Source organism: Hyla sarda, chromosome 8 (assembly GCF_029499605.1).
Source record: "Hyla sarda isolate aHylSar1 chromosome 8, aHylSar1.hap1, whole genome shotgun sequence".
Lineage (NCBI taxonomy): Eukaryota > Metazoa > Chordata > Amphibia > Anura > Hylidae > Hyla > Hyla sarda.
The window spans coordinates 83,973,426-84,001,206 of record NC_079196.1 but is presented as its reverse complement, the minus strand read 5'-3'; the positions used below and the strand labels follow the sequence as shown (position 1 = coordinate 84,001,206).

General features: G+C 46.4%; 1 protein-coding gene and 1 long non-coding RNA gene across 2 annotated transcripts in view; one reads left to right on the top strand and one right to left on the bottom strand.

Annotated features, from left to right (window-relative positions):
* LOC130284655 (uncharacterized) overlaps nt 1-27,311 on the top strand; it is a 57,089-nt gene extending 29,778 nt beyond the window's left edge. The window contains exon 5 of the mRNA XM_056535211.1: nt 26,344-27,311. Coding sequence (XP_056391186.1) covers nt 26,344-26,986 — 643 coding nt within the window. The 3' untranslated portion in view covers nt 26,987-27,311. The remainder of the gene's footprint in view (nt 1-26,343) is intronic.
* LOC130284656 (uncharacterized) lies at nt 165-25,715 on the bottom strand. Its single transcript, XR_008847111.1, has 3 exons — nt 25,318-25,715; nt 23,001-23,514; nt 165-418 (listed from the first exon to the last, which is right to left on the bottom strand). It is a non-coding gene; the product is annotated as an uncharacterized LOC130284656 (long non-coding RNA).
* Nucleotides 27,312-27,781: the final 470 nt, after the last annotated feature.

Here is a 27,781-nt window from a genome sequence, read left to right as displayed (position 1 = left end):
AGCCCTGGACTGTGCCCTAAGGCAAAACTGGCTCTATCCTTACTAGATGGGGTCTTCTTTTCAAGACACTTAAATATTGGCCAGAATAAAGCAATTAAAAAGTGTGCAGGACCTGCATTGCAGTACTTTGAAAAAATTAGGTACTGTGTTAAGGCTTCTGGTGAGATTTTCAAGATTGAAATACAGAAATCTTAAAGGAATAAATAGCTCACTGCACAAACACACCTTTTCTAATATTTGTATTATAGAGAACAGGTACAGTAGATCATCATAACTATGCATGAATGCCTTTTATCCTGTGTTAACAGAGTAAATATGTATGTACAGTATTATCACAAATCTATCTTCTCAGCATTATGCAATCTTTTATTCCTGTTGTCTGATCCAGCAGTCATGAGTTTCTTTAGTATTTGCTATCCTGCCAACAGCAAAGGATGTAGAAAATGAAAAAGATTAAGTTACATCATACAAGGAATTGTTCGTTTTACTAATCAGAGACAATATATGAAACATTCTGTATGGCTAGGTTTCCACTTAGGTTTTTTTTTTTTTTAGCGGTTCTTTTTACCTGAAAAAAATTACACATAAACTGCCAATGGTTTTTTTCTGCCTTTTTGTGTTTTTTGGTGTGTTTTCATTTGTGTGGGAATTAGTGATGTCGCTAACATAAAATTTGTTAGCGATGCAAGTCAGCAGTGCTAACCTCTGAGCCACCATGCTACCCTTACCATACATCTAATATGCACGGTTGCTAAAATGGACAGAGATGTCAGCAGAGAGTACCAGAAAAATTAGGCATGTACACATGGCTCAAAAATTTGGTATTGTTGCAGCCGCAGCTGTAGCAGCGCCCAGAAAAATTGCAGCAGCATAAATAGTGCAGCACCAGAGGCCAAAAAAATTAGGCATGTACACATGGCTGAAAAATAAGAACAAGCGCATATCCAAGAGTCCAGAAGACTCTATAATGCAGGATGGAGAAACAGACAAAGAAATTATTTTCTAAATAAAATTTTTCATCAAATAAAGAAACAGAGTTCATCCCTCTCTGTATTTTATTTTTGAAAATTTAAGTTAAAAAAATCACACGCAACAAGCGTTCCTTGGTGTGATGGTTAGTACTCTGGAAAATTCAAGTTTAAATTATCAGAAAGTCCAGAAGACTCTATGATGCAGGACGGTGAAAATCACAGAGAAATCACTTTCAAAATAAAAATTTTCATCAAATCAAGATGAAAGCGGCGGACAGAAAAATTGCAGCAGCAGAAAAAGTGCAGCACCAGAGGCCAGAAAAATTAGGCATGTACACATGGCTGGAAAATTTGGTATTGTCGCAGCCGCTGCTGTAGCAGCGGCCAGAAAAATTGCAGCAGCAGAAAAAGTGCAGCACCAGAGGGCAAAAAAATTAGGCATGTACACATGCCTGAAAAATGTTGTATTGTTGCAGCCACTTTGTTTTGCCAGACAGAAAGTGCCCTAAAACATTGCGGCTTGAACCCTAGTTGGTGGCGGATAAGTCACGCAAGTCATCCGGCATTCAGAGGTAAAATACAGCAGCGTGTGGACCATTTTTAGCCCAAGGCAGCTCATCTGATCAGGCCTTGTTCAATCAAATGTATCACCCAGCGTCAGTCCCTTCGGGATCCATCCCTCATTCATCTTAATAAAGGTGAGGTAATCTAGACTTTTTTGACCTAGGCGACTTCTCTTCTCAGTGAAAATACCTCCTGCTGCACTGAAGGTCCTTTCTGACAGGACACTTGAAGCGGGACAAGCCAGAAGTGAAACAATTAGCCCTGCAGGCAAAAAAAAAAATTAACTGTGACGTGAACTGACTGGTTTTATTTCACAGCCAAAAAAGGTTTTTATTTTTATTTGCACAAGTGTCACACCAAATGTGATTTGCACTAGGGTGAAACAATTAGCCCTGCAGGCAAAAAAACTCACAACTGTGACGTGAACTGACTGGTTTTTATTTCAGAGCCAAAAAAGGTTTTTTTTTTTTTTTTTATTTGAACAACTGTCACACCAAATGTGATTTGCACTAGTGTGACAATGAACAAAAAAGGTTGACAGCGGAGTTCCCCTTTTAAGCAGAGGTCCCCAACCAGGGTGCCTCCAGCAGTTGCAAGACACACGGACTGAACTTATAGCCCTTTTAATACTGTAGTTAGTTGCTTGAAAGAACTTAAGTTTTACACTGGAGTACCCTTTTAACCTGCGGTCCCCTCCCAACCAGGGTGCCTCCAACTGTTGTAAGACACACGGACTGAGCTTATAGCCCTTTTAATACTGTAGTTAGTTGCTTGAAGGAACTTAAGTTTTACACTGTAGTACCCCTTTTAACCTGCGGTCCCCTCCCAACCAGGGTGCCTCCAACTGTTGCAAGACACATGGACTGAGCTTATAGCCCTTTTAATACTGTAGTTAGTTGCTTGAAGGAACTTAAGTTTTACACTGGAGTACCCCTTTTAACCAGCGGTTCCCTCCCAACCAGGGTGCCTCCAGCTGTTGCAAGACACACGGACTGATATTTGAGCCCTAAAAAGGGCTTTTTTGGGTGCTGTCCTTAAAGCAGATGTTAGACTAGTGCTTTATGGGGTAAAGTGGACCCTGAATACACCACCTAGCAGCAACCTAGCTATCGCTTTCCCTATTACAGCAGGAGCAGCTTCTCTGTCCCTCCACTTTCTAAGCCCGCATGCCGAATGAAGGTAAAATGGCGTCCAAGCAGGAGGTAGGAGGGTCTGGAAGTGAGGGACTGCTGCTGATTGGCTGTAATGTGTCTGCTGACTCTGACTCACAGGGTCAAAGTTTACCGCAATGTTAAAGTATTGAACTTCATATATGTTCGCCCGGCGATGCGAACGCGAACATGCTAAGTTTACCGGGAACTGCTAAGTCTAGTGGGAATGCTTTTTGTATCCTTTGGTAATTTTTCACAGCCTTCAGGGTACCTCTCCATGGGTCTGATGCAGAACGCCTAACCCATGGAGTGTAAAGAGGTACGTAGAGATGCACAGTGTACCCCTGTATACAGTTCTGGAGCTCGGACTCCCGTCACTTTGCTGAAGGTAGTTTCTGCTCCTAGTGGGGCTTAGCTGTGCCAAGGGCTATACAGCCGTGGGTGCATCGAGACTGGGCAGGAGGCATACATTATATACCTTCTGCCCAACAAGACAATAGCGATGCTGAGCATTGCTATTTAAAGGGGAACGCCGGTGGGAAAAACTTTTTTTTCAAATCAACTGGCTTCAGAAAGAGATTTGTAAATGACATCTAATTAAAAATATCAACCCTTCCAGTACTTATCAGCTGCTGTATACCACAGATAAAATTGTGAAGTTCTTTGCAGTCTGATAACAGTGCTCTCTGCTGACACTCTTTTTATTATAAATATATAAAACTTAACAAAAGAGGAAAAACAAGCTTAACTAGCAATAGCAAAACCAAACTTTTCCCGTTTTTAAACACAACAAAACCTGCCGAGCCGGCCAGCCCAACTTAACTATACCAGCTATATATAAATATATATTATCAAAACACTTAACATCATACCTACATATAAATGATCAAAAATATTATCACACACACACATTCTTTACATAAACATAAAAATAGCTTTACTTAGCTTCAATTAAAAACAACCAGAATCGGTAAAAACTTAACCGCACATTACATTCACAACTAACACACCACCCCCTTTATATAAGTGAGATTTACAATGGTATGTAGAAGCCTCACCCTCATTATACATACTTTCAGTTCCGTATCAAAAGTACTTGTCAGTCAAAAAGAAAAATATATACAGAGAAAAATAAAGATCAAATGTCATGTATAATTTACTTAATGCATTGCTATATGTGTTAAACTCAGAAAAACCCAGATAACATTATTTTGTTTATATAAAAATTTTGGAGCTTGTATGGACATTTCACTATGTACAAGGACTCTATCTTGTTGTTTATCTACAGCCTGATCAAGGACATTTGCAAATATGCCCAGGACTGTGTCTGGCTTTATGGTCATTTTGTCCCTCTGTCTTTGGGGACCTACGTCGAGGACGACTTGTTTTAAGTAAGGGGGTTTGTGGTGTCCCGGTACAGAACCTGGTCCTGTCCCTTTGTCTAAAGTCCCCTCAGCCAGAGTCCCTCCATGTCAATAGGGCTCTCCTGTAGGACTAACCCCTAGTCGCCTCATATAAATGGTATTTCATATATATATATATATATATATATTTATTTAATATGTTATATAGGAATACCTCTGTATAGGATCTTAGGGGTCACGTGCCTTTAATTAAATTGTACTATGGTTTAAGGACCTTTAGGTCATGTGATACCCAGAGTTCACAGGGTCAGGATTTACAGGTCTGCTGACCAATGAGCTTTGTCCCACCCCCTTAATATATGAGGGGCTGCAGCCACTAAATTCTCTCTTGCTCTCTCTTGCTCTTCTCTCTTCCTGCCGGACTACAAGGCTAAGAACATCTAACATCAGCCTCAATTCAAGCTAGGCCTGAAGCCGAATACCTAGCAGCTACAAAACCGTGAATTACTCCAAGCTCAATCCTACAAATTCTGTGTGACTACTAGAAACTCAAATCTCCTAAAAATAGTAGCACACTGGCTAGCACCAAAGCTCATTGATCCCGGAGTCCCAGCAAATCTGTGAGGAACCTGTACCGCGGTTCTCTCTCGCAAAGACTGTTATGTTCCATGCCGTTGCATAAAATATGCAGTAAAGTTACTTCAAGTTTACATCATAAAATCTGCTGTGGACATCCCGTTATTTCTCCCTGACGTTTGTGGGACGGTTGGCGGTAGGATTATTACATTGAGGACACCGCACCCTGGCGTCACGACAATTGAGGGTTAATACTAATCTACCCTACACTATCACCGCAACACCCCAGACACCATTGCCCTCCCGGGTACCACATTAACATTTGTTTAGGATTAGATCTGTAAGATGACAATAACTGATCTTAGGCTAGGTTCACATGTTGTTGTGCTCCATTCAGTTCTGGGTCCGTTCTTCTTTTTTTTTTTTTTTTGCGCCAAACAGCTCCACAAAGGGTAAAAGCACAACTGACACCACCAGGCCCTGTCGAATGATTGACGTAAATGGAGTCCGTTGGGGATCCGGTAGGTTATCGGAGTTAAGCGGAAAACAAGACATAGTGGAGTCCGACGGTAATGTCAACCTAGGGACTAACAGAATAGATGATCCTTACGCTGATGTGAACATAGCCTAAGTGCAAAGCTTGATCTTATAAAAGATTTTCAGCTAATAAAAAACATTTTAAAAAACGTATATTAGGGCTCATTCATACGGACGGATTACCTGCAGAATTTCCGCAGAATATTTGCTGTGGAAAATCCGCAGTGGATTTTGCTACCATTGACTTCAATGGGTCAGCAGAAAATCCGCAATAGAGGCGGATTTGCAGATTTTCCTTCAGACCTATTGAAGTCAATGGTAGCAATTCTGCTGCTGATTTTCTGCAGCAAATATGCTGAGCAGGTAATCCGCCTGTGTAAACGTACCCTTAAGGTATGGTCACATGGGCGGATTTGAAAGCAAGTTTATGGCGAGTTTGAAGCTGAGAGTTTATGCCCCACCAGTCTTTGCGGCAGATTTTCCGAAGTGGAAAGTCAGCAGCAGATTACATTGAAGTCAATATAAAACCTGCTGTGGCTTAAACATGCAGTTGTAAACTTACTGCAAACTCACTTCTAAATTCGCCTATTTGAACGTACGCTTAAGATACAATTAATTTAAAGGAGATATCCAGGATTGAAAAACGTATCCCCTATCCTAAGGATAGGGGAAAAGTTTCAGATCGCTGGGGATCCGACCGCTAGGCCCCCCCCCATGCGATCTTCCATACGGGGCCGCGGCAGCTTGCGGGATGGGGGCGTGTCGACCACTGCACAAAGTGGCGGCTGACACGCCCCCCCAATACACCTTCAGCAGTCTCTGGCTCTGCCATAGCGCTATATTGGACCCAAAAAGGCGCTGCTCATGACCAATTATATGCAGTACAAAGGCGTAGAAAGAAAGTGCCAAGGGCATTATGTTTATTTCATCCAATAACGCGTTTCGGAGGGTATTTCCTCCTTCATCATATTGGCAATCTGATGAAGGAGGAAATACCCTCCAAAGCGCGTTATTGGATGAAATAAGCATAGTGCCTTTGGCACTTTCTTTCTACACCTTTGTACTGCATATAATTGGTCGTGAGCAGCACCTTTTTGGGTCAATTTTTTCTGGTTTCCTGTCTACATGTTTATGGGAGAAGACTCCTTCCTCTCCCATCTGGACCTCGGGCTTGCAGCTTTCCATCACCCATCACCTATGCTTGAGTAACTCCAAGGGGTTTATATGCCTGCTTTCTCTATTATCTGGTGAGCGACCACCCTATAGAGTCTACGCCCCTAGTGTCCTGCCTTGGACTGCTGGTGTCAAGGATAATACAATGAGGCGCTGTCCTCTGTCTCCCTGTTTTTTCTCTTTTCTGAATATAGCGCTATAATGGGGAGGCGTGTCGGCGGCCGCTTCGCACTCACTGGCCCTGTACGGGAGATCACGGTGGGTCCCAGCTGTCAGATCCCCCATGATCTAAAACTTATCCTCTATCCTTAGGATAGGGGATACGTTTTTCAATCCTGGATATCTCCTTTAATAGAATTGGGATCAATTTGGCTACGTACTCAGTATTAGATACATAGCTACCCATTTCCTGCCTATAAAGTAAAAAGAGAAGAGAAATAAGAACCATGCATTACTCTGTGATGTATTTTAGCACATTAGTTCACATTGGCTCCAAAGTTTGGAAAACTGGAAGGTACAAACTACTGTTTTAACGATTTACAATCCATATACTGCCTTTTTTCAAGACCTCAAATTGAAGTAAACTAAATAGCTAAATTATTAGAGTTGCTCTGCACATTTGGATTTTTATAAAATTAACCAAAACATTACAACTTGTGTAATAAAACGGAACAAGACTGAAAAGAAAGCCCTAAAATTGTCCAGAGACAGAATTGATTATCTGTCTAGTAAGTTTAGATAATAGCAATTACATAGCCAATAGCTCACCAATTAAACTAAAGACACTGCCACTAAGGACCCTGAAGAAAAATCAACCAAAGGAAGGAAAACCAGCAGGTAAAAGTAGGCAGAACTATAAAAAGCATCAACTACTGCAATCTCATACATACATGTACACTCCAGATTTGACGTTTACTCTTATTCCAAGTGATAATAACCAAGCTGGTTTATAATTTTTGATCTAGAACAGGCCTTGAACAATTATTTTATAGAAGTATTATTTTTTCTTACACAAGCAAGCAAGAAGATTAATGTGAATAATGACCAGAGTTAAAACAACCTGTAGAACGGGACCCTTCAAACAGTCCTGCCAGCAAGCCTTTTTGAAAATGAAAGAAGCAGTCTTGAATCTTGATGCATAATTGATTTGAAGATCTTAGAAAAGAAGGTAAACTGGATTTGAAAATAACAATGAAATTTCAATAAAATCTCCTAAGTAGTCTGGTATAGAAGATTGATTGAGAATACTGACACCTAGAGACTGGCTTTAAAAATTCTGGAAGACCCAAGTATGAATGTCCAGAAGCAGGTCTATCTGTTTAAATAGGGACAATCCCATTCAGGTTTGCTTACTTTAAAGCTAACATGAACACATACTTTAATTAGGTATACTCGAGCTCCACCTAGTGGTCAGACTAATGTGTAAGAAGTACATTGTACATTAACCCCTTAAAGGACAACTGCAGCGGAATTACACTTATCCCCTATTCACAGGATAGGGGATAAGTGTTTGATTGCGGGGGTCCGCCCACTGGGACCTCCCTCGATCTCCCTAACGGGGCGCCGGCATTAGCGCCCATGGTGACGTAGCGTCGAGCTAGAGGTCGACGGTGATGGCCCGTCTCCTCCCCGTCCCCATACAGTTCTATGGGGGATGCGGGGAGGCACAAATGCTGCCTCCCCGCCTCTCCCATAGAGATGTATGGAGGAGGCGTGCTGGCCGCAATGTCATGCTGCAGCTGGCACGCCCCCTGCACGGGAGACCCGCGGCCCCGTACAGGAGATCGCCGGGGGCCCCAGCATTCGGACCCCCCACGATCAAACACTTATCCCCTATCTTGAGAATAGGGGATAAGTGTTTGTACCACTGCAGATGTCCTTTAAGGACGCAGCCCATTTGGGCCTTAATTTTTTCCTCCTCGCCTTCAAAAAATCATAACTCTTTTATATTTTCATCCACAGACTAGTATGAGGGCTTGTTTTTTGTCCGTTGTACTGCCATCACTCAATTTACCATAAAATATATGGCGCAACCAAAAAAATACTATTTGTGTGGGGAAATGAAAAAGAAAACCGCAATTTTGCTAATTTTGGAAGGTTTGTTTTCACGCCGTACAATTTACGGTAAAAGTGACATGTGTTCTTTATTCTTTGGGTCAATATGATTAAAATGATACCCATGATAACATACTTTTCTATTACTGTTGCGCTTAAAAAAAATCACAAACTTTTTAACCAAAATAGTACGTTTAAGATCCCCCTATTTTGAAGACCTATAACTTTTTCATTTTTCCGTATAAGCCGCGGTATGAGGCCTCATTTTTTGCGCCATGATCTGAACTTTTTATGGATACCATATTTGCTTATATAAAACTTTTAATACATTTTTTATACATTTTTTTGGGAATAAAATGTTATAAAAAAGCAGCTATTTTGGACTTTTTTTTTTTACGTTCACGATAGGGGATAAGATGTCTAATCGCGGGGGTCCCGCCGCTGGGGACCCCCGCAATATAGCATGCAGCAGTCACCTGTATCTGCTTCCGGCAGCTCTGGAGGTACTGGCTCCCAACTACGGGAACGGAAGATCGTGTCGTCACGACTCCGCTCTCGTGTGACGTCACACCCCGCCCCCTCAAAGCAAGCCTCCCATAGGCTTGCATTGAGGGGGCGGAGCGTGACATCACACGGGGGTGGGGCCGCGGCATCCCAATGCTCCGGCCCCGTGATCGACAGTAATCAGACTCGGAGCGAACATGCTCCGGGGACTGATTTTAACAGGGTGCGGCGTGCAAGATCACGGGGGTCCCCAGCGGTGGGACCCACGCGATCAGGCATCTTATCCCCTATTTTTTGGATAGGGGATAAGATGTCTAAGCACCGGAGTACCTCTTTAAGCTCCTCAACCACTGTTGCATCATCCAAAAGTGATTGGTCAAGTTTCCACTTCCAATGCACTGTGTACAGTGTAGGAATCGATAAAGTAATAGCCACTAGTGCATGGTCAGAGAAACTAATTGTATTGATTGTGGAGCATTATAATAGCTGGAGATCATGATGTTTCAGAAAAAAAAATGGAGTACGTCATGAACAGGAGAATTAAAAGAATATTCTCAATCTCCAGGGTGGCACAAGCGCCATGCATCAATCAATTGATGTTCATGCAGAAGAGAGCAAATCAGCCTCAATGCTGATCCTCTAATCTGGGAGGTTCCCCGGGAGGTATCTATTGCCGGTTCAAGGGCTATGTTAAAATCTCCCCCCAGAACTAGGACACCCTCCACAAACTCACTCAAAGACTCCAAAGCAGAGGCCAGCATCCCCCACCCCCCTCCCCTGTTCGGGCTAGGTAGGTAAAGAGATGTAAAGGTCAATACATGTGAAGCAATAGTACCTTTTACAAATAAAATACGTCCGTCTCCATCACTGTAAGTTCCCCGAAGATTCCAGGGTAAATCATGAGATAGTACTATGCTAATCCCTCTAGATTTAGCAACTGTAGTATGGCTATGGTAGGCAAATGGAAACCATTTATTAGACAAAGCTAATTTTTGTTGCACCGTATAATGGGTCTCTTGAAGAAAAAGGACCTGGAGTTTTTGTGCTTTGAGCATATTAAACAGAATGAACCTCTTACCCCCATCATGAAGGCCCTTAACATTTACAGTCCCAATATTTAAGGAGTCTTTAATCCATGTCCTCATTTTGGAATCATGGGGCAAGGTGAGAGATTCTTTTGTCGTGTTTTGCACCCAAATTGTGTCGCATGTTCCAAGCGACACAATTTGCGACCAAAAAAACAACAAAACCCTCCATTTTACAAGAAAAACCCTGAAAGGGTGCGTGGCCACGGGAGAAAGTGGGCGTGATCCCGACAAAAGGGGCATGTCCCCGACAGTTTTGAAAAATCCCAACATATTTATTAAGGTTTCCACAGAAAATGTGGTGGATTTGAGCTGAGGAAAACCCTACATATCAGAACAGTTGTAAAAAAAAAAAGCAAAACGTAGGGAAAAGTGCAAAATGAAGGTAAACCTTGTGAAAATACCTATCGGAAATCAAAATCACAAAGAAAACTACACTCCACTCTTAGTAAATAAACCCCATTATTTACTTGCGGCAGTGACCTGCATCAATAGCGTATAGGGCCATACTGAACCGCCTAACTACTTATAACTATTAAACCCCTCAGAATGGGGGGGGGGGGGGAGAGAGAAAAGTGTAGCCAGGAACGTGTAAAAATAAGGTGTAATTGGTGTGTTGCTCGTGTGCATGTACATATGTCCCCCCCCCCCCTGCCAAAATGAATACCGCTGGAGATTACCCCAGATATAGTGTACTCTGATGTATATGTGCTAGTCAATTAAATGTGAATAACATGTGGAATACATATTATTCATGTGCTCATGGACCCTAGGATATCGGACTACCTCATCGTATATATAGTCCCCCTGGGGAAGAAAAATGAAAAAACAATCTCAGTAATTCACACCAAAATTCATAACATAGGGTCATTGTTACGCCGAGCGCTCCGGGTCCCCACTCCTCCCCGGAGCACTCGCAGCGTTCTCCTGTTCGCAGCACCCCGGTCAGACCCGCTGACCGGGATCGCTGCGATAATGTCCCTAGCCGGGATGCGATTCGCGATGCGGGTGGCCAAATGAATAAGTTCATGCAGGTTGGCAGGGATTTCTCGTGCAGCCAGCACATCTTTGATGTTACTGGATAGGCCTTTTTTGAAGGTCGCGAAGAGGGCCTCGTTATTCCAAGATAATTAGTTCTCCTGTTCGCAGCGCCCCGGTCAGACCCGCTGACCGGGATCGCTGCGATAATGTCCATAGCCGGGATGCGATTCGCGATGCGGGACGCGCCCGCTCGCGGTTCGCATCCCGGCCCGCTTACCAGACTCGCTCCCCGTCTGTTCTGTCCCGGCGCGCGCGGCCCCGCTCCCTAGGGCACGCGCGCGCCGGCTCTCTGCGATTTAAAGGGCCAGTGCGCCACTGATTGGCGCCTGGTTCTAATAAGTGTGTTCACCTGTGCACTTCCCTATATAACCTCACTTCCCCTTTCCTTCCTTGCCGGATCTTGTTGCCATTGTGCCAGTGAAAGCGTTCCTTGTGTATCCCAAGCCAGTGTTCCAGACCTCTTGCCGTTGCCCCTGACTACGATCCTTGCTGCCTGCCCTGACCTTCTGCTACGTCCGACCTTGCTCTTGCCTAATCCCTTGTACCGCGCCTATCTCAGCAGTCAGAGAGGTTGAGCCGTTGCCGGTGGATACGACCTGGTTGCTACCGCCGCTGCAAGACCATCCCGCTTTGCGGCGGGCTCTGGTGAATACCAGTAGCAACTTAGAACCGGTCCGCCGGCACGGTCCACGCCAATCCCTCTCTGACACAGAGGATCCACCTCCAGCCTGCCGAATCCTGACAGTAGATCCGGCCATGGATCACGCTGAGGTCCCGCTGCCAGTTGTCGCTGACCTTACCACGGTGGTCGCCCAGCAGTCGCAACAGATAGCGCAACAAGGCCATCAGCTGTCTCAACTGACTGTCATGCTACAGCAGCTTCTACCACGGCTTCAGCAACCATCTCTTCCGCCAGCTCCTGCACCTCCTCCGCAGCGAGTGGCCGCGTCCAGCCTCCGTTTATCCTTGCCGGACAAGTTTGATGGGGACTCTAGACTTTGCCGTGATTTTCTCTCGCAATGTTCCCTGCATTTGGAGATGATGTCGGACCAATTCCCAACTGAACGGTCAAAGGTGGCTTTCGTGGTTAGTCTCCTGTCTGGGAAGGCCCTGTCATGGGCCACACAGCTCTGGGACCGCAATGATCATGTAACTGCCTCCGTACACTCTTTCTTCGCGGAGATTCGAAGTGTCTTCGAGGAACCAGCCTGAGCTTCTTCTGCCGAGACTGCCCTGCTGAACCTGGTCCAGGGTAATTCTTCAGTAGGCGAGTACGCCATCCAATTTCGTACTCTCCCCTCCGAATTATCTTGGAATAACGAGGCCCTCTGCGCGACCTTCAAAAAAGGCCTATCCAGTAACATCAAAGATGTGCTGGCTGCACGAGAAATCCCTGCCAACCTGCATGAACTTATTCATTTGGCCACCCGCATTGACATGCGTTTTTCCGAAAAACGCCAGGAGCTCCGTCAGGATATGGACTTTGTTCGCACTAGGCGGGTTCTCTCCCCGGCTCCTCTCTTCTCTGGTCCGCTGCAATCTGTTCCTGTGCCTTCCGCCGTGGAGGCTATGCAAGTAGACCGGTCTCGCCTGACACCACAAGAGAGGAAACACCGCCGCAATGAGAACCTATGCCTGTACTGTGCCAGCACCGAAAACACTTCTTGAAGGATTGTCCTATCCATCCTCCACGTAAGGAAAGACGCACTCCGATTCCGCACAAAGGTGAGACAGCTCTAGGTGTGAACTCTACTTCTCCACGTCTTACTGTGCCTGTGCGGATTTCTTCTTCTAACTCCTCCTTCTCAGCTGTGGCCTTCTTGGATTCTGGATCTGCAGGAAATTTTATAGTGTACTCTGATGTATATGTGCTAGTCAATTAAATGTGAATAACATGTGGAATACATATTATTCATGTGCTCATGGACCCTAGGATATCGGACTACCTCATCATATATATAGTCCCCCTGGGGAAGAAAAAAGAAAAATGAAAAAACAATCTCAGTAATTCACACCAAAATTCACAACTCAGGGTCATTGTTACGCCGAGCGCTCCGGGTCCCCACTCCTCCCCGGAGCACTCGCAGCGTTCTCCTGTTCGCAGCGCCCCGGTCAGACCCGCTGACCGGGATCGCTGCGATAATGTCCCTAGCCGGGATGCGATTCGCGATGCGGGTGGCCAAATGAATAAGTTCATGCAGGTTGGCAGGGATTTCTCGTGCAGCCAGCACATCTTTGATGTTACTGGATAGGCCTTTTTTGAAGGTCGCGCAGAGGGCCTCGTTATTCCAAGATAATTCGGAGGGGAGAGTACGAAATTGGATGGCGTACTCGCCTACTGAAGAATTACCCTGGGCTGTCAATCTGCAGGGGTTTACATTGTTTCGCAAGAATAGAATGAACAGAAAAGGTGGTGGAGTCTGTCTGTATGTAAGAAGTGGTATGAAAGTCAGTGTGAACGATGCCATAGTGTGTGATGATTCTGAGGATGTGGAATCATTGTGGGTAGAATTACAAAAGGAGGGAAATACTGAAAAAATAGTATTTGGTGTAATCTACAGACCCCCTAATATCACTGAAAAGATAGAAGTTCGGCTTCATAAACAAATAGAGAGGGCCGCCCGGGCAGGGACAGTGGTAATAATGGGAGATTTTAACTATCCAGATATAGATTGGGGTCCGGGGTTGGCTAAAACTACAAAGGGGCGACAATTCCTAAATTTATTGCAGGATAATTTTATGGGCCAGTTTCTGGAGGACCCAACAAGAAGTGATGCCTTGTTGGATCTGATCATTTCCAACAACGCAGAGCTGGTTGGTAATGTAACTGTGCAGGAAAACCTTGGTAATAGCGACCACAATATAGTTACTTTTGACTTAAAATGTAGAAAACAAAGACAGGCGGGGAAGGCAAAAACATATAACTTTAAAAAGGCAAATTTCCCTGGGCTGAGGGCTGCACTACAGGACATAGACTGGGGGGAGGTGTTGTCAAATACTGATACAGAAGGTAAATGGGACATCTTTAAATCAACTCTAAATAACTATACAGCTAAATATATACCAAAGGGGAACAAATATAAACGATTAAAACTAAATCCTACATGGCTGACACATGATGTTAAAAGAGCAATAAACAACAAAAAAATAGCCTTCAAAAAATACAAATCTGATGGGTCAGCTATAACATTTAAACAGTACAAGGAGCTTAATAAAATCTGTAAAAATGTAATAAAAACAGCAAAAATTCAAAATGAGAGACAGGTGGCCAAAGAAAGCAAAACTAATCCTAAATATTTTTTTAGATATATAAATGCAAAAAAACCTAGGACAGAGCATGTGTCACGATTCGGCTGGCTGGAGGTGGATCCTCTGTGCCAGAGAGGGATTGGCGTGGACCGTGTCAGTGGACCGGTTCTAAGTTGCTACTGGTATTCACCAGAGCCCGCCGCAAAGCGGGATGGTCTTGCAGCGGCGGTAGCAACCAGGTCGTATCCACCGGCAACGGCTCAACCTCTCTGACTGCTGAGATAAGCGCGGTACAATGGAGTAGACAAGAGCAAGGTCAGACGTAGCAGAAGGTCGGGACAGGCGGCAAGGTTCGTAGTCAAAGGTGGGATAGCAGGAGGTCTGGAACACAGTATGGGTAACACAGTAAAGCTTTCTCAAGGCACAAGGCAACAAGATCCGGCAAGGGAGTGCAGGGGAAGTGAGGTATAAGTAGAGCATGGAACAGGTGCAAGGTAATCAGGGTGATTGGGCCAGGCACCATCATTGGTGCACTGGCCCTTTAAATCTCAGAGAGCTGGCGTGCGCGCGCCCTAGAGAGCGAAGCCGCGCGCGCCAGAGCATGACAGTCGGGGACCGGGACAGGTAAGTGACTTGGGATGCGATTCGCGAGCGGGCGCGTCCCGCTATGCGAATCGCATCCCCGCCGGCAATGTCAGTGCAGCGCTCCCGGTCAGCGGGTCTGACCGGGGCGCTGCAGGGAGAGAAACGCCGCGAGCGCTTCGGGGAGGAGCAGGGACCCGGAGCGCTCGGCGTAACAGTACCCCCCCCCCCCTTAGGTCTCCCCCTCTTTTTGTCGGGATGTCGCTCCACCTGGGACGAGGACATTGGGAGCGATTGTAGAGTCTCCTTCTGGGGGACAGTGAAGTCCTGGGTATAAACATGAATGGCAGACCGGTCAGAAGGAGTGGGAATGGGGAGGGGGGGCAGAGGGTGAGGCTTGGCACGAGGCAGAGTGTCACCAGGACGGGGACTATGAGGAGGCACGGCACAGTCCTGACAGGCCTTGGGGAGACCAGGCACAGGAGGGGACACTGAGGACCGACAGACGGGGCTGGGAGCAGACGTGAGGCACTCCTTGCGGCAAGCAGGACCCCAATTCTTGATCTCCCCGGTGGTCCAGTCAAGGGTGGGAGAATGGTGCTGGAGCCATGGCAGACCGAGGAGGATTTCAGAGGTACAGCCGGGCAAAACCAAAAATTCAATTTCCTCGAGATGCGGTCCAATGTTCATAAGCAGGGGCACTGTGCGATAACGCACAGTGCAGTGCAGTTTGACCCCGTTGACCGAAGAAATATAGAGCGGCTTGATGAGACGGGTCACCGGGATGCAGTACGTATCAAGCAAAGAGGCCAGAATAAAATTTCCAGAAGAACCAGAGTCCAAGACGGCCACAGCAGAGAAGGAGGAGTTGGCAGAAGGAGAAATCCGTCCGGGCACAGAGAGAGATGGAGAAGCAGACTCCGTACCCAGAGACGCCAGGCCCACGTGAGCAGGTTGCGTGCGTGCATTTTCCAGACGTGGAGGACGAATAGGGCAATTCACCAAGAAATGTTCGGTACTAGCGCAGTACAGACTTAGATTTTTATCCCTACGACGAGACCTGTCTTCAATAGTCAGGCGTGACCAATCTACTTGCATAGGCTCCTCGGCGGGAGGCACAGGGGTAGATTGCAAGGGATACCGAGAGAGAGGTGCCCAGGGATTAAGGTCTTTTTCCTGGCGGAGTTCCTGGTGTCTTTCAGAAAAACGCATGTCAATGCGGGTGGCCAAATGGATAAGTTCATGCAGGTTGGCAGGAATCTCTCGTGCGGCCAGAACATCTTTGATGTTACTGGATAGGCCTTTTTTAAAGGTCGCGCAGAGAGCCTCGTTGTTCCAAGATAATTCGGAAGCGAGAGTACGAAATCAGATGGCGTACTCGCCTACTGAAGAATTACCCTGGACCAGGTTCAGCAGGGCAGTCTCGGCAGAAGAAGCTCGGGCTGGTTCCTCGAAGACACTGCGAACCTCAGAGAAGAAGGAGTGTACAGAGGCGGTGACAGGGTCATCGCAGTCCCAGAGCGGTGTGGCCCAAGACAAAGCCTTCCCAGACAGGAGACTGACCACGAAAGCCACCTTCGACCGTTCTGTAGGAAATTGGTCCGACAACATCTCCAAATGAAGGGAACATTGTGACAGAAAACCACGGCAGAGTCTAGAGTCCCCATCAAATTTGTCCGGCAGGGACAAGCGGAGGTTAGGAGCGGCCACTCGCTGCGGAGGAGGTGCAGGAGCTGGTGGAGGAGATGGTAGCTGCTGTTGCAGATGCTGTAGCTGCGACTGAAGTTGCTGTACCATGGTGGACACTTCCGACAGCTGGTGACTTAGATGGGCGATCTCTCGGGATTGCTGGGCGACCACCGTGGTGAGGTCAGAGACAGCTGGCAGGGGAACCTCAGCGGGATCCATGGCCGGATCTACTGTCACGATTCGGCTGGCTGGAGGTGGATCCTCTGTGCCAGAGAGGGATTGGCGTGGACCGTGTCGGTGGACCGGTTCTAAGTTGCTACTGGTATTCACCAGAGCCCGCCGCAAAGCGGGATGGTCTTGCAGCGGCGGTAGCAACCAGGTCGTATCCACCGGCAACGGCTCAACCTCTCTGACTGCTGAGATAAGCGCGGTACAATGGAGTAGACAAGAGCAAGGTCAGACGTAGCAGAAGGTCGGGACAGGCGGCAGGGTTCGTAGTCAAAGGTGGGATAGCAGGAGGTCTGGAACACAGTATGGGTAACACAGTAAAGCTTTCTCAAGGCACAAGGCAACAAGATCCGGCAAGGGAGTGCAGGGGAAGTGAGGTATAAGTAGAACATGGAACAGGTGCAAGGTAATCAGGGTGATTGGGCCAGGCACCATCATTGGTGCACTGGCCCTTTAAATCTCAGAGAGCTGGCGCGCGCGCGCCCTAGAGAGCGGAGCCGCGCGCGCCAGAGCATGACAGTTGGGGACCGGGACAGGTAAGTGACTTGGGATGCGATTTGCGAGCGGGCGCGTCCCGCTATGCGAATCGCATCCCCGCCGGCAATGTCAGTGCAGCGCTCCCGGTCAGCGGGTCTGACCGGGGCGCTGCAGGGAGAGAAACGCCGCGAGCGCTTCGGGGAGGAGCAGGGACCCGGAGCGCTCGGCGTAACAGCATGTAGGACCCCTTAATAATGATAATGGGGAGGTTGTCACAGGCGATCAAGAGAAGGCGGAGCTACTGAATGGGTTCTTTAGTTCTGTATACACTATGGAAGAAGGAGCTGACATTGGCCAGGTCAGTGCTGGTAACACATCATGTAATGTACTGAACTGGCTTAATGTAGAGATGGTACAAGGTAAGTTAAGTGATATAAATGTAAGCAAATCCCCAGGACCGGATGGACTACACCCAAGAGTTCTTAGAGAGGTAAGTTCAGTAATATCTGTACCCCTGTTCATGATATTTAGAGATTCTCTGGTGTCTGGTATTGTGCCAAGGGACTGGCGCAAGGCGAATGTGGTGCCAATCTTCAAAAAGGGCTCTAGGTCTTCCCCAGGAAACTATAGACCGGTAAGTTTAACGTGCATTGTGGGTAAATTGTTTGAAGGACTTATAAGGGATTACATACAGGAATACATAGGGGATAATTGTATTATAAGTGATAGCCAGCATGGGTTTACTAAGGATAGAAGTTGTCAAACCAATCTAATTTGCTTTTATGAAGAGGTGAGTAGAAGCCTTGACAGAGGAATGGCTGTGGATATAGTGTTTCTGGATTTTGCTAAAGCGTTTGATACTGTCCCTCATAGACGTCTGACAGGTAAGTTAAGGTCTTTGGGTTTGGAAATTTTAGTTTGTAACTGGATTGAACACTGGCTCATGGATCGTACCCAGAGAGTGGTGGTCAATGATTCGTACTCTGATTGGTCCCCGGTTATTAGTGGTGTACCCCAAGGTTCAGTACTGGGACCGCTGTTGTTTAATTTATTTATCAATGATATAGAGGATGGTATTAACAGCTCTGTTTCTATCTTTGCAGATGACACCAAGCTTTGTAGCACAGTACAGTCTATAGAGGATGTGCATAAGTTACAAGATGACTTGGATAGACTAAGTGTCTGGGCATCCACTTGGCAAATGAGGTTCAATGTGGATAAATGTAAAGTTATGCATCTGGGTACTAATAACCTGCATGCATCGTATGTCTTAGGGGGGATTAAACTGTCAGAGTCACTGGTAGAGAAGGATCTGGGTGTACTTGTAGATCACAGACTACAGAATAGCATGCAATGTCAGGCTGCTGCTTCCAAAGCCGGCAGGATATTGTCATGTATCAAAAGAGGCATGGACTCAAGGGACAGGGACATAATACTCCCCCTTTATAAATCATTGGTACGGCCTCACCTGGAATATGCTGTTCAGTTTTGGGCACCTGTCCATAAAAGGGACACTGCGGAGTTGGAAAGGGTGCAGAGACGCGCGACTAAACTAATATGGGGCATGGAACATCTTAGCTATGAGGAGCAATTAAAGGAGTTACAATTGTTTAGTCTTGAGAAGAGACGTTTAAGGGGGGATATGATAAACGTATATAAGTATATTAATGGCCCATACAAAAAATATGGAGAAAAACTGTTCCAGGTTAAACCCCCCCAAAGGACGAGGGGGCACTCCCTCCGTCTGGAGAAGAAAAAGTTTAGTCTCAAGGGGCGACACGCCTTCTTTACCGTGAGGACTGTGAATTTATGGAACGGTCTACCTCAGGAACTGGTCACAGCTGGAACAATTTACAGCTTTAAAACAGGATTAGATACATTCCTGGAACAAAATAACATTAATGCTTATGAAGAAATATAAAATCTCATCCCTTCCCAATATCGCGCCACACCCCTACCCCTTAATTCCCTGGTTGAACTTGATGGACATATGTCTTTTTTCGACCGTACTACTAACTATATGTGCGTTACCGCACAGAACCCCTCTTAATGTGCATTGGACCTCACCACGAAAAAATTTAATTTCTGGTCCTCTCTAACTGCACTTCTGAAATTCTTCTCGGACTGCCTTGGCTTCAACTCCATTCCCCTACCCTTGACTGGACCACCGGGGAGATCAAGAACTGGGGTACTTCTTGCTATGAAAAATGCCTTACGTCTGCTCCCAGTCCTGCCAGTCAAAACCCTATGCCTCCTCCGATACCAGGTCTCCCCAAGGCCTATCTGGACTATGCCGATGTTTTTTGCAAAAAACAAGCAGAGACTTTGCCTCTTCACAGGCCTTATGACTGTCCTATTGATCTCCTTCCTCGCACTACTCCACCCCGGGGCAGAATCTATCCTCTGTCAGCTCCAGAAACACAAGCCATGACGGAGTACATCCAAGAAAATTTAAAAAGGGGATTTATCCGCAAGTCTACCTCCCCTGCCGGAGCAGGGTTCTTCTTTGTCTCCAAAAAAGACAGCTCCTTACGACCATGCATTGATTACCGCGGTCTTAATAAAATCACTATAAAAAAACGCTATCCCCTGCCTCTTATCTAGGAACTCTTTGACCGCCTACGTGGCGCTAACATCTTCACCAAATTGGATTTAAGCGGTGCATATAATCTCATCCGCATCAGGGAAGAGGATGAGTGGAAGACCGCATTTAACACCAGAGACGGACACTTTGAATATCTGGTTATGCCCTTTGGGCTCTGCAACGCCCCTGCTGTCTTCCAGGACTTTGTAAATGAAATTTTTCGTGATTTATTATATACCTGTGTTGTGGTCTACTTGGACGACATTTTGATTTTTTCTTCTAACCTCGAGGAACACCGCCATCATGTCCGCCTGGTTCTTCAGAGACTCCGTGACAATCAATTAAATGCTAAGATGGAAAAATGTCTCTTTGAATGCCAATCTCTTCCCTTCCTAGGATATTTAGTCTCTGGCCAGGGACTTCAAATGGACCCAGACAAACTGTCAGCCGTGTTAGATTGGCCACGCCCCTCCGGACTCCGAGCTATCCAGCGTTTCTTGGGGTTTGCCAATTACTACCGACAATTTATTCCACATTTTTCCACCATTGTGGCCCCAATTGTGGCCCTAACCAAGAAAAATGCCAACCCTAAGTCCTGGCCTCTTCAAGCGGATGAGGCGTTCAACCGTCTCAAAACTGCCTTTTCTTCTGCTCCCATACTCTCCAGACCTGATCCATCTAAACCCTTCTCACTGGAGGTAGATGCCTCCTCGGTGGGAGCCGGAGCTGTACTCCTACAAAAAAACTCTTCTGGACATGTCGTTACTTGTGGTTTCTTTTCTAGGACCTTCTCTCCGGCGGAGAAAAATTACTCCATTGGTGATCGAGAACTGCTGGTCATACAACTAGCCCTCGAGGAATGGAGGCACCTGCTGGAGGGGTCCAAATACCCAATTATCATATACACTGATCACAAGAACCTCTCTTATCTTCAGTCTGCCCAACGGCTGAACCCATGCAAGGCTAGGTGGTCGTTGTTTTTTGCCCGTTTTAACTTTGAGATCCAATTTCGCCCTGCTGACAAGAACATCAGGGCTGATGCCCTCTCTCGTTCCTCTGATGCCTCCGAAATGGAAGCCCCCCTGCAACACATCGTTCCTCCTGACTGTCTGATCTCCTTTTCCCCAGCTTCCATCAGACAAACACCTCCTGGAAAGACCTTCGTCCCTCCACGCCAGCGCCTCAGGATTCTCAGGTGGGGACACTCCTCACACCTCGCCGGCCATGCTGGCATCAAAAAGTCCATCCAGCTCACCTCTCGATTTAATTGGTGGCCTACCCTGGAAGCAGATGTTGCTGATTTTGTTCGGGCTTGTACAGTCTGTGCCCGGGACAAGACTCCTCGTCAGAAGCCTGCCGGCCTCCTTCACCCTTTGCCTGTTCCTGAGCTACCATGGTCTCAGATTGCTATGGACTTTATAACAGACCTGCCTTTATCCCATGGCAACACAGTCATTTGGGTGGTCATTGATCGTTTCTCCAAGATGGCACATTTTATTCCACTTCCAGGTCTTCCTTCTGCCCCACAGTTGGCGAAACAATTTTTTGTGCAAATTTTTCGCCTTCAAGGGCTTCCCACGCATATCATCTCAGATAGAGGCGTTCAATTTGTGTCGAAATTCTGGAGGGCCCTCTGTAATCAGCTTAAAATCAAATAAAATTTCTCGTCTTCCTATCATCCCCAATCCAATGGGCAAATGGAGAGAGTTAACCAGGTTCTTGGTGACTATTTGTGACATTTTGTTTCCTCCCGCCGGGATGATTGGGCCGATCTTCTACCCTGGGCCGAATTCTCATACAATTTCAAAGTCTCTGAGTCCTCCGCTAAATCCCCGTTCTTTGTGGTGTACGGCCGTCACCCTCTTCCCCCCCTCCCCACGCCTTCTGGTTTGCCTGCTGTTGATGAGGTTACCCGGGACTTCTCCACCATCTGGAAAGAGACTCAAAAATCCCTCATACAGGCCTCATCCCGAATGAAGAAGCATGCCGACAAAAAAAGAAGAACTCCTCCTGTCTTTGTTCCTGATGACAAAGTGTGGCTCTCCGCCAAGTATATCCGCTTCCGTGTCCCCAGTTATAAACTGGGACCACGTTATCTTGGACCCTTTAAAATCAAGTGCCAAATCAATCCTGTCTCCTACAAACTCCTTCTTCCCCCTTCTCTCCGTATTCCTAATGCTTTTCATGTCTCTCTCCTTAAACCGCTTATCCTTAACCGCTTCTCTCCCAAGGTTGTTGCTCCTACTCCTGTCTCCGGGTCCTCAGATGTCTTCTCGGTTAAAGAAATTCTCGCGTCTAAGTCGGTCAGAGGTAAAAAAAAAAATTCTTGTAAATTGGGAGAATTGCGGCCCTGAGGAGAGGTCATGGGAACCCGAGGATAACATTCTCGACAAGGACCTTATTCACAAATTTTCAGGTTCAAAAAAAAGGAGGAGACCCAAGGGGGGGGGGGGGTACTGTTACGCCGAGCGCTCTGGGTCCCCACTCCTCCCCGGAGCGCTCGCAGCGTTCTCCTGTTCGCAGCGTCCCGGTCAGACCCGCTGACCGGGAGCGCTGCGATAGTGTCCCTAGCCGGGATGCGATTCGCGATGCGGGACGCGTCCGCTCGCTGTTCGCATCCCGGCCCGCTTACCAGACTCGCTCCCCGTCTGTTCTGTCCCGGCGTGCGCGGCCCCGCTTCCTAGGGCGCGCGCGCGCCGGCTCTCTGCGATTTAAAGGGCCAGTGAGCCACTGATTGGCGCCTGGTTCTAATTAGTGTGTTCACCTGTGCACTTCCCTATATAACCTCACTTCCCCTTTCCTTCCTTGCCGGATCTTGTTGCCATTGTGCCAGTGAAAGCGTTCCTTGTGTATCCCAAGCCAGTGTTCCAGACCTCTTGCCGTTGCCCCTGACTACGATCCTTGCTGCCTGCCCTGACCTTCTGCTACGTCCGACCTTGCTCTTGCCTAATCCCTTGTACCGCGCCTATCTCAGCAGTCAGAGAGGTTGAGCCGTTGCCGGTGGATACGACCTGGTTGCTACCGCCGCTGCCATCCCGCTTTGCGGCAGGCTCTGGTGAATACCAGTAGCAACTTAGAACCGGTCCGCCGGCACGGTCCACGCCAATCCCTCTCTGTTACAGAGGATCCACCTCCAGCCTGCCGAATCCTGACAGTCATCCTATAATCACCTTATAACAGGATCATGCTTCCTCGGGGAGAAAACCCAAGAGATCCAATTGTAGTGGTTGAGGTTGCATTGCAATGTCACTAGAACGCCTAGTGCCCTCTCTCTGGTGCGCATGTCGCTGTGGCATAGCTTCCAGATGTTCAAGAGAGAGACAGTCTGGGAGTGGTATTAGGTCAATCCCCAAAAATAAGCACAGTCTCGGGAGATCAGCATGTTGTCTCAAACAGAAAGTTTCATAGTCTTTCCGCACAATCAAATGGAAGGGGTGACCCTATTGATAACTAGCTCCAGACTCCCGTATCTGCTCCAGCAATGGCTGAAGCAGTCTTCGCATATATAGGGAGCGGGCCAAGACATCAGGGAACAAACTTATTTGAGATGCATCATAATTAATAAATCCTGTATCCCGAGTTGCATGTAGAATCCGTTCTCTGTCTGTATAGTAATGGATGCGACATAGCATATCTCGTGGACCTTCACGGGCAGCCAGGTGTTATCCAGATAACCTATGTACCCTGTGAATTACAAAGGAAGCCTTGTAACTTTGTTAAAGAGGCACTGTCATTGTTAAAAACTTTTCATATATTGCAGGATTCATTATAATATGACATTTCACAATATACACCTGTTAAAATTTTTTTACATTTTTACTTGAAATTCAAGCTCAAAATAGCAGCCACTAGGGGACGCTTGTCTTTTAGCCAGACAGACTAGTCTAGATTTTACAGCATACTGGATACTGGCCGTAAAGCATACCGGTATCCAGTATAGGAGATTTCTATTGAGTGTATGCAAAACTACAGATAAAGGATGTGTGGACAGCTGGGAGCTGTAGTTTTACAACAGCTGGAGGCAACACTGCTCTAACACAGTTATTTACAAACACTGCAGCTTCAGTTGTTACTAAATTACAACTCCCAGCATGCTGAAATAGTCAAAGCTTTCTCCGACTCCTGAATGACAAAGAAGTTGATCAGACATTCAGGAGTCTGTGAAAGATGAATGACACACATAGTGACAGCTATGCTGATTAGCATCCAGCTTTACTAGGAGAAGATAAAACAGATAGAACATGTCTTCATAAAAATGCTGTACTTTTATCTAAAAAATCCTTGCACTAATTTTATAAAGATCTATTCTTATATTTATACATTTTATCCTGTGATGAATTCACCATAATGTCTTCTAATTACTGCAGGCAAGCTCCAAGCATCTTCCTCTGTGTAACATATACAGCATGAAACCAGAGAGGAAAGGGTTACAGAGTAGAGAGTACTGATTGGCTGACTGCCCAGGCTTGCTCCTGTGAGGGAGACAGAATGACATGCCCCCTCCAGCCTGCACAATGAAAAAGTTACTCACCAGCAGATAAATGCTTATATCTATGGATATATAGGTCAGAGACATGTAAAATTTATATGCACATGATCAGGATTGGGTCCCGAGTAACATATCACTTTTTTTCTTTTTTTTTGCACTATGACAGGTACGCTTTAAACACCTCTGTCACTCTCTGAAGTAGATTATCATTAGGGTACAGTTCAAGGAGGCCCTTTAAATGTATATTGCCTCCCTCTGTTTTCCTTGTCATCTAAAGATGATGTGATCTGCTGTATATGGTGCTGAGAATTAACAGCCACAGCTTCCAGGGCAGCCACCCCATCAGACAGTGACTCCATATTGGCTGCATTAATAGTGGAGGGATTCTCTAGGCGATCAATATCAGCCCGCACTTCCATAAGCGCCTGTTGGGACGATTCCAATGGTTGGACTACAACATCCAGTTCTTGTCTAGTCGGGAGGGCCTTCACTTCAAACTCATGGAGAATGGATGTCTGCAGTAAGTGTTTTACTGGATCTATGGGTCGGGTATCTGGTGATGTAGGAGATAGTACAGCCGGAGGGGGCCTCATCCACACCAACTACCACTGGAGGCCTCATCCACACCAACTACCTCGGTTTCCAAAGGGCCCCTGTATGCTAACGGGTCTCCCCCCCCCCCCCCCCCCCACTGGGGTCATAAGAAAGAGTGTTCATACCGGGGTTCACTCAGGAGCTAGGAGAGCCCCCCCCCCCCAAGTTTGCGGAATCATTGACTTCCTCTGTCTCTGTGCCATGGCTGCTCGGCTGGTACCAGAAGGGGGATGTTGTAGCTCCTGCAATTGATTCCCTTCATTCTCCTGTGGCCATGGACCCCCAAGCTTATCATTACATTCTATCCTCCAGTTCATGAAAGTTCCACCATCCGCTCTCAATGCCTTGCCCCCACAATCTGCAGCATTGTACATCACACCCGCATTCTACCCAGATCCACTTACTGCAGTTTTCTCTTTGCTCGACTCTCTTTTCTCGTGGCTTGCCGCTGGCGTGTGCGCTATGGAACTCCTGCTGTCGCCGGCGTCTCACTTCACCCGAGTGCACGCGGATATCTCTTGAAGCGGCGTATCCCCGTTTCCGAGGCTACTGCCGAAGCCAGTCCGAGGGTGGATAACAGAACACTCGGTGGCCTGTCTCTGCCGTCTCATCGTCCCCCATCTTCGGAATCAGGTGTCCTGGGAAGTCACTGATCAAAGAAGCGGTCAGGTTGGAGCTCCTTAGGTGTGCAGCCTCAGCCCGTCATAGTTAAGTCACACCCCCCTGAACTCATATGTTCTTATTTAATGTTTCGTGTTCTTTTATTCTCATTTCAGATCTGTGTATGCCGAGGACTTCTTCAGATTCGGTGGATTACGTTGATGCATTTTTTTTTTTGTTTAATATTAAAGGGGTACTCCGGTGGAAAACTTTTTTTTTAATCAACTAATGCCAAAAAGTCAAACAGATTTGTAAATTACTTCTATTAAAAAATCTTAATCCTTCCAGTACTAATTAGCTGCTGAATACTACAGAGGAAATTCTTTTATTTTTGGAACACAGTGCTCTCTGTTGACATCACGAGCATAGTGCTCTCTGCTGACATCTCTGTCCATTTTAGGAACTGTCCAGAGCAGCATATGTTTGCTATGGGGATTTTCTCCTATTCTGGACAGTTCTTAAAATCAGCTCTTTGATCTCTAAATATATGAGCTCACCTTTCTGAAGGAAGCTCTGGTGAAACATGTTTATCAAAGGATTAATTTGGTGACTTGCTGGGACTAGTAGTGGATACCCAGAGGTCTGGTGGCTTTAACCCTTGCACCATCACACTCTCTCTAGCATCTTGGCTAGGGTGTGATCGTGACAACCGGTGGCAGCGTCGGGATATATTTAAAGATTTTTTAGTGCTTGCTGGATTTTACCTGTAAATAAATCTTAGCACTAAAAGAAATTGCATACATATTCTTGTGTGTAAATTCCAAATACAGAGTTCAGCGCTGGTTTAAAAGACATACAAAAAGAGTGCAAGACAGTTCTGTCCTCCCCATCTCCTGTTTTACTTCCTCTGTCTTATCTCGGAAATATGGAGGCATATCGCAAGCAGTCCATGCCTGCACTGGAGCTAATGTGCCAAGAAAAGGAGAAACTACTGCGGGAAAGAACAAGGGACAACTTATTGCTGATCTTGTGGAGTTTGATGCCCGTGCAGCAGAGCTGGGTGACATGAGACAAAGTCCTACAGCTGGAACTATCATCCAAGGAGTGATATCTCCTGGGGAATGCAGCAACATTACTCCCCATCAGGACAGTACTCCACATGAGGCCTTGGACTCTTATATGCGGACTGCCTTACAACACCTTGGGAATGTGGATGCTAATATGAAACTCCAACTACTTCTCCAGTACCAAACTGCAGAGAGAGAGAGAGGCACAGGCACGAGCCACAGAGAGAGAGGCACGAGCCACAGAGAGAGAGGCACAAGCTGCAGAGAGAGAGAGGCGGCAGAAAGAGAGGCCCAGCTGAGGCAGGAATTGGAGGTTCTGAGGCTGAGAGGGAATGCTTTATCTGAAGGATGTGCAGGATCAAGGAGACCACAAACCTTGCTTGGAACATTTCCCCCTGTTGGATAAAGATGGTGATCTGGATGTGTTCATGAGGGGATTTGAAAAGATTTGCCAGCAGTTCCATCTACCTAAGGAACAGTGGGGACGATATCTAACCCCTCGGTTTTCCCTTCTAAAAAGCCACTCATAAAACTGAGATGCTGGACAAACCTTTGTTGAAGCCTGTGGCAAAAGCTGGACTAAGACCCTAAGCAACAGCTGGAGATTCACTCACAAGGACTGCTATACCACTGTACTGTAAGGACTTTTCTTTTTGTTTCTTAACTTGTCTTACTGAACTCTTTTATATATTTTTGTACCTGTATGTGATTTGTTTATTTTATGCATAGCACTGTGATACCTTTTTTCAGATTAAATGTTTAATTAATCAGCTCTGGTCTTTGATCTCTAAAAATATGAGCTCACCTTTTTGAAAGAAGCTCTGGTGAAACAAGTTTATCAAAGGCTTAATTTGGTGACTTGCTGGGACTAGTAGTGGATGCCCAGAGGTCTGGTGGATTTAACCCTTGCATTATCACACTCTCTCTAGCGTCTTGGCTGGACCGATAGGGTGTGATCGTGACAAGTTGATTTAAAAAAAACGTTTTCCACCGGAGTACCCCTTAAAAAAATGGTTAAGGAGGGCTTATGGGGGACCGTTTTTTGGAATATTTTTTTTTTAAACATGTGGTGTTTTTTCCGTTTTCTTAACAGGATTAGTAGTGGAAGCTGTTTAATAGAGGGAATCCATTACTAAGCTGGGCTTAGCGTTAGCTACAAAAACAGCTAGCGCTAACCCCCAATTATTACCCTGGTACCCAC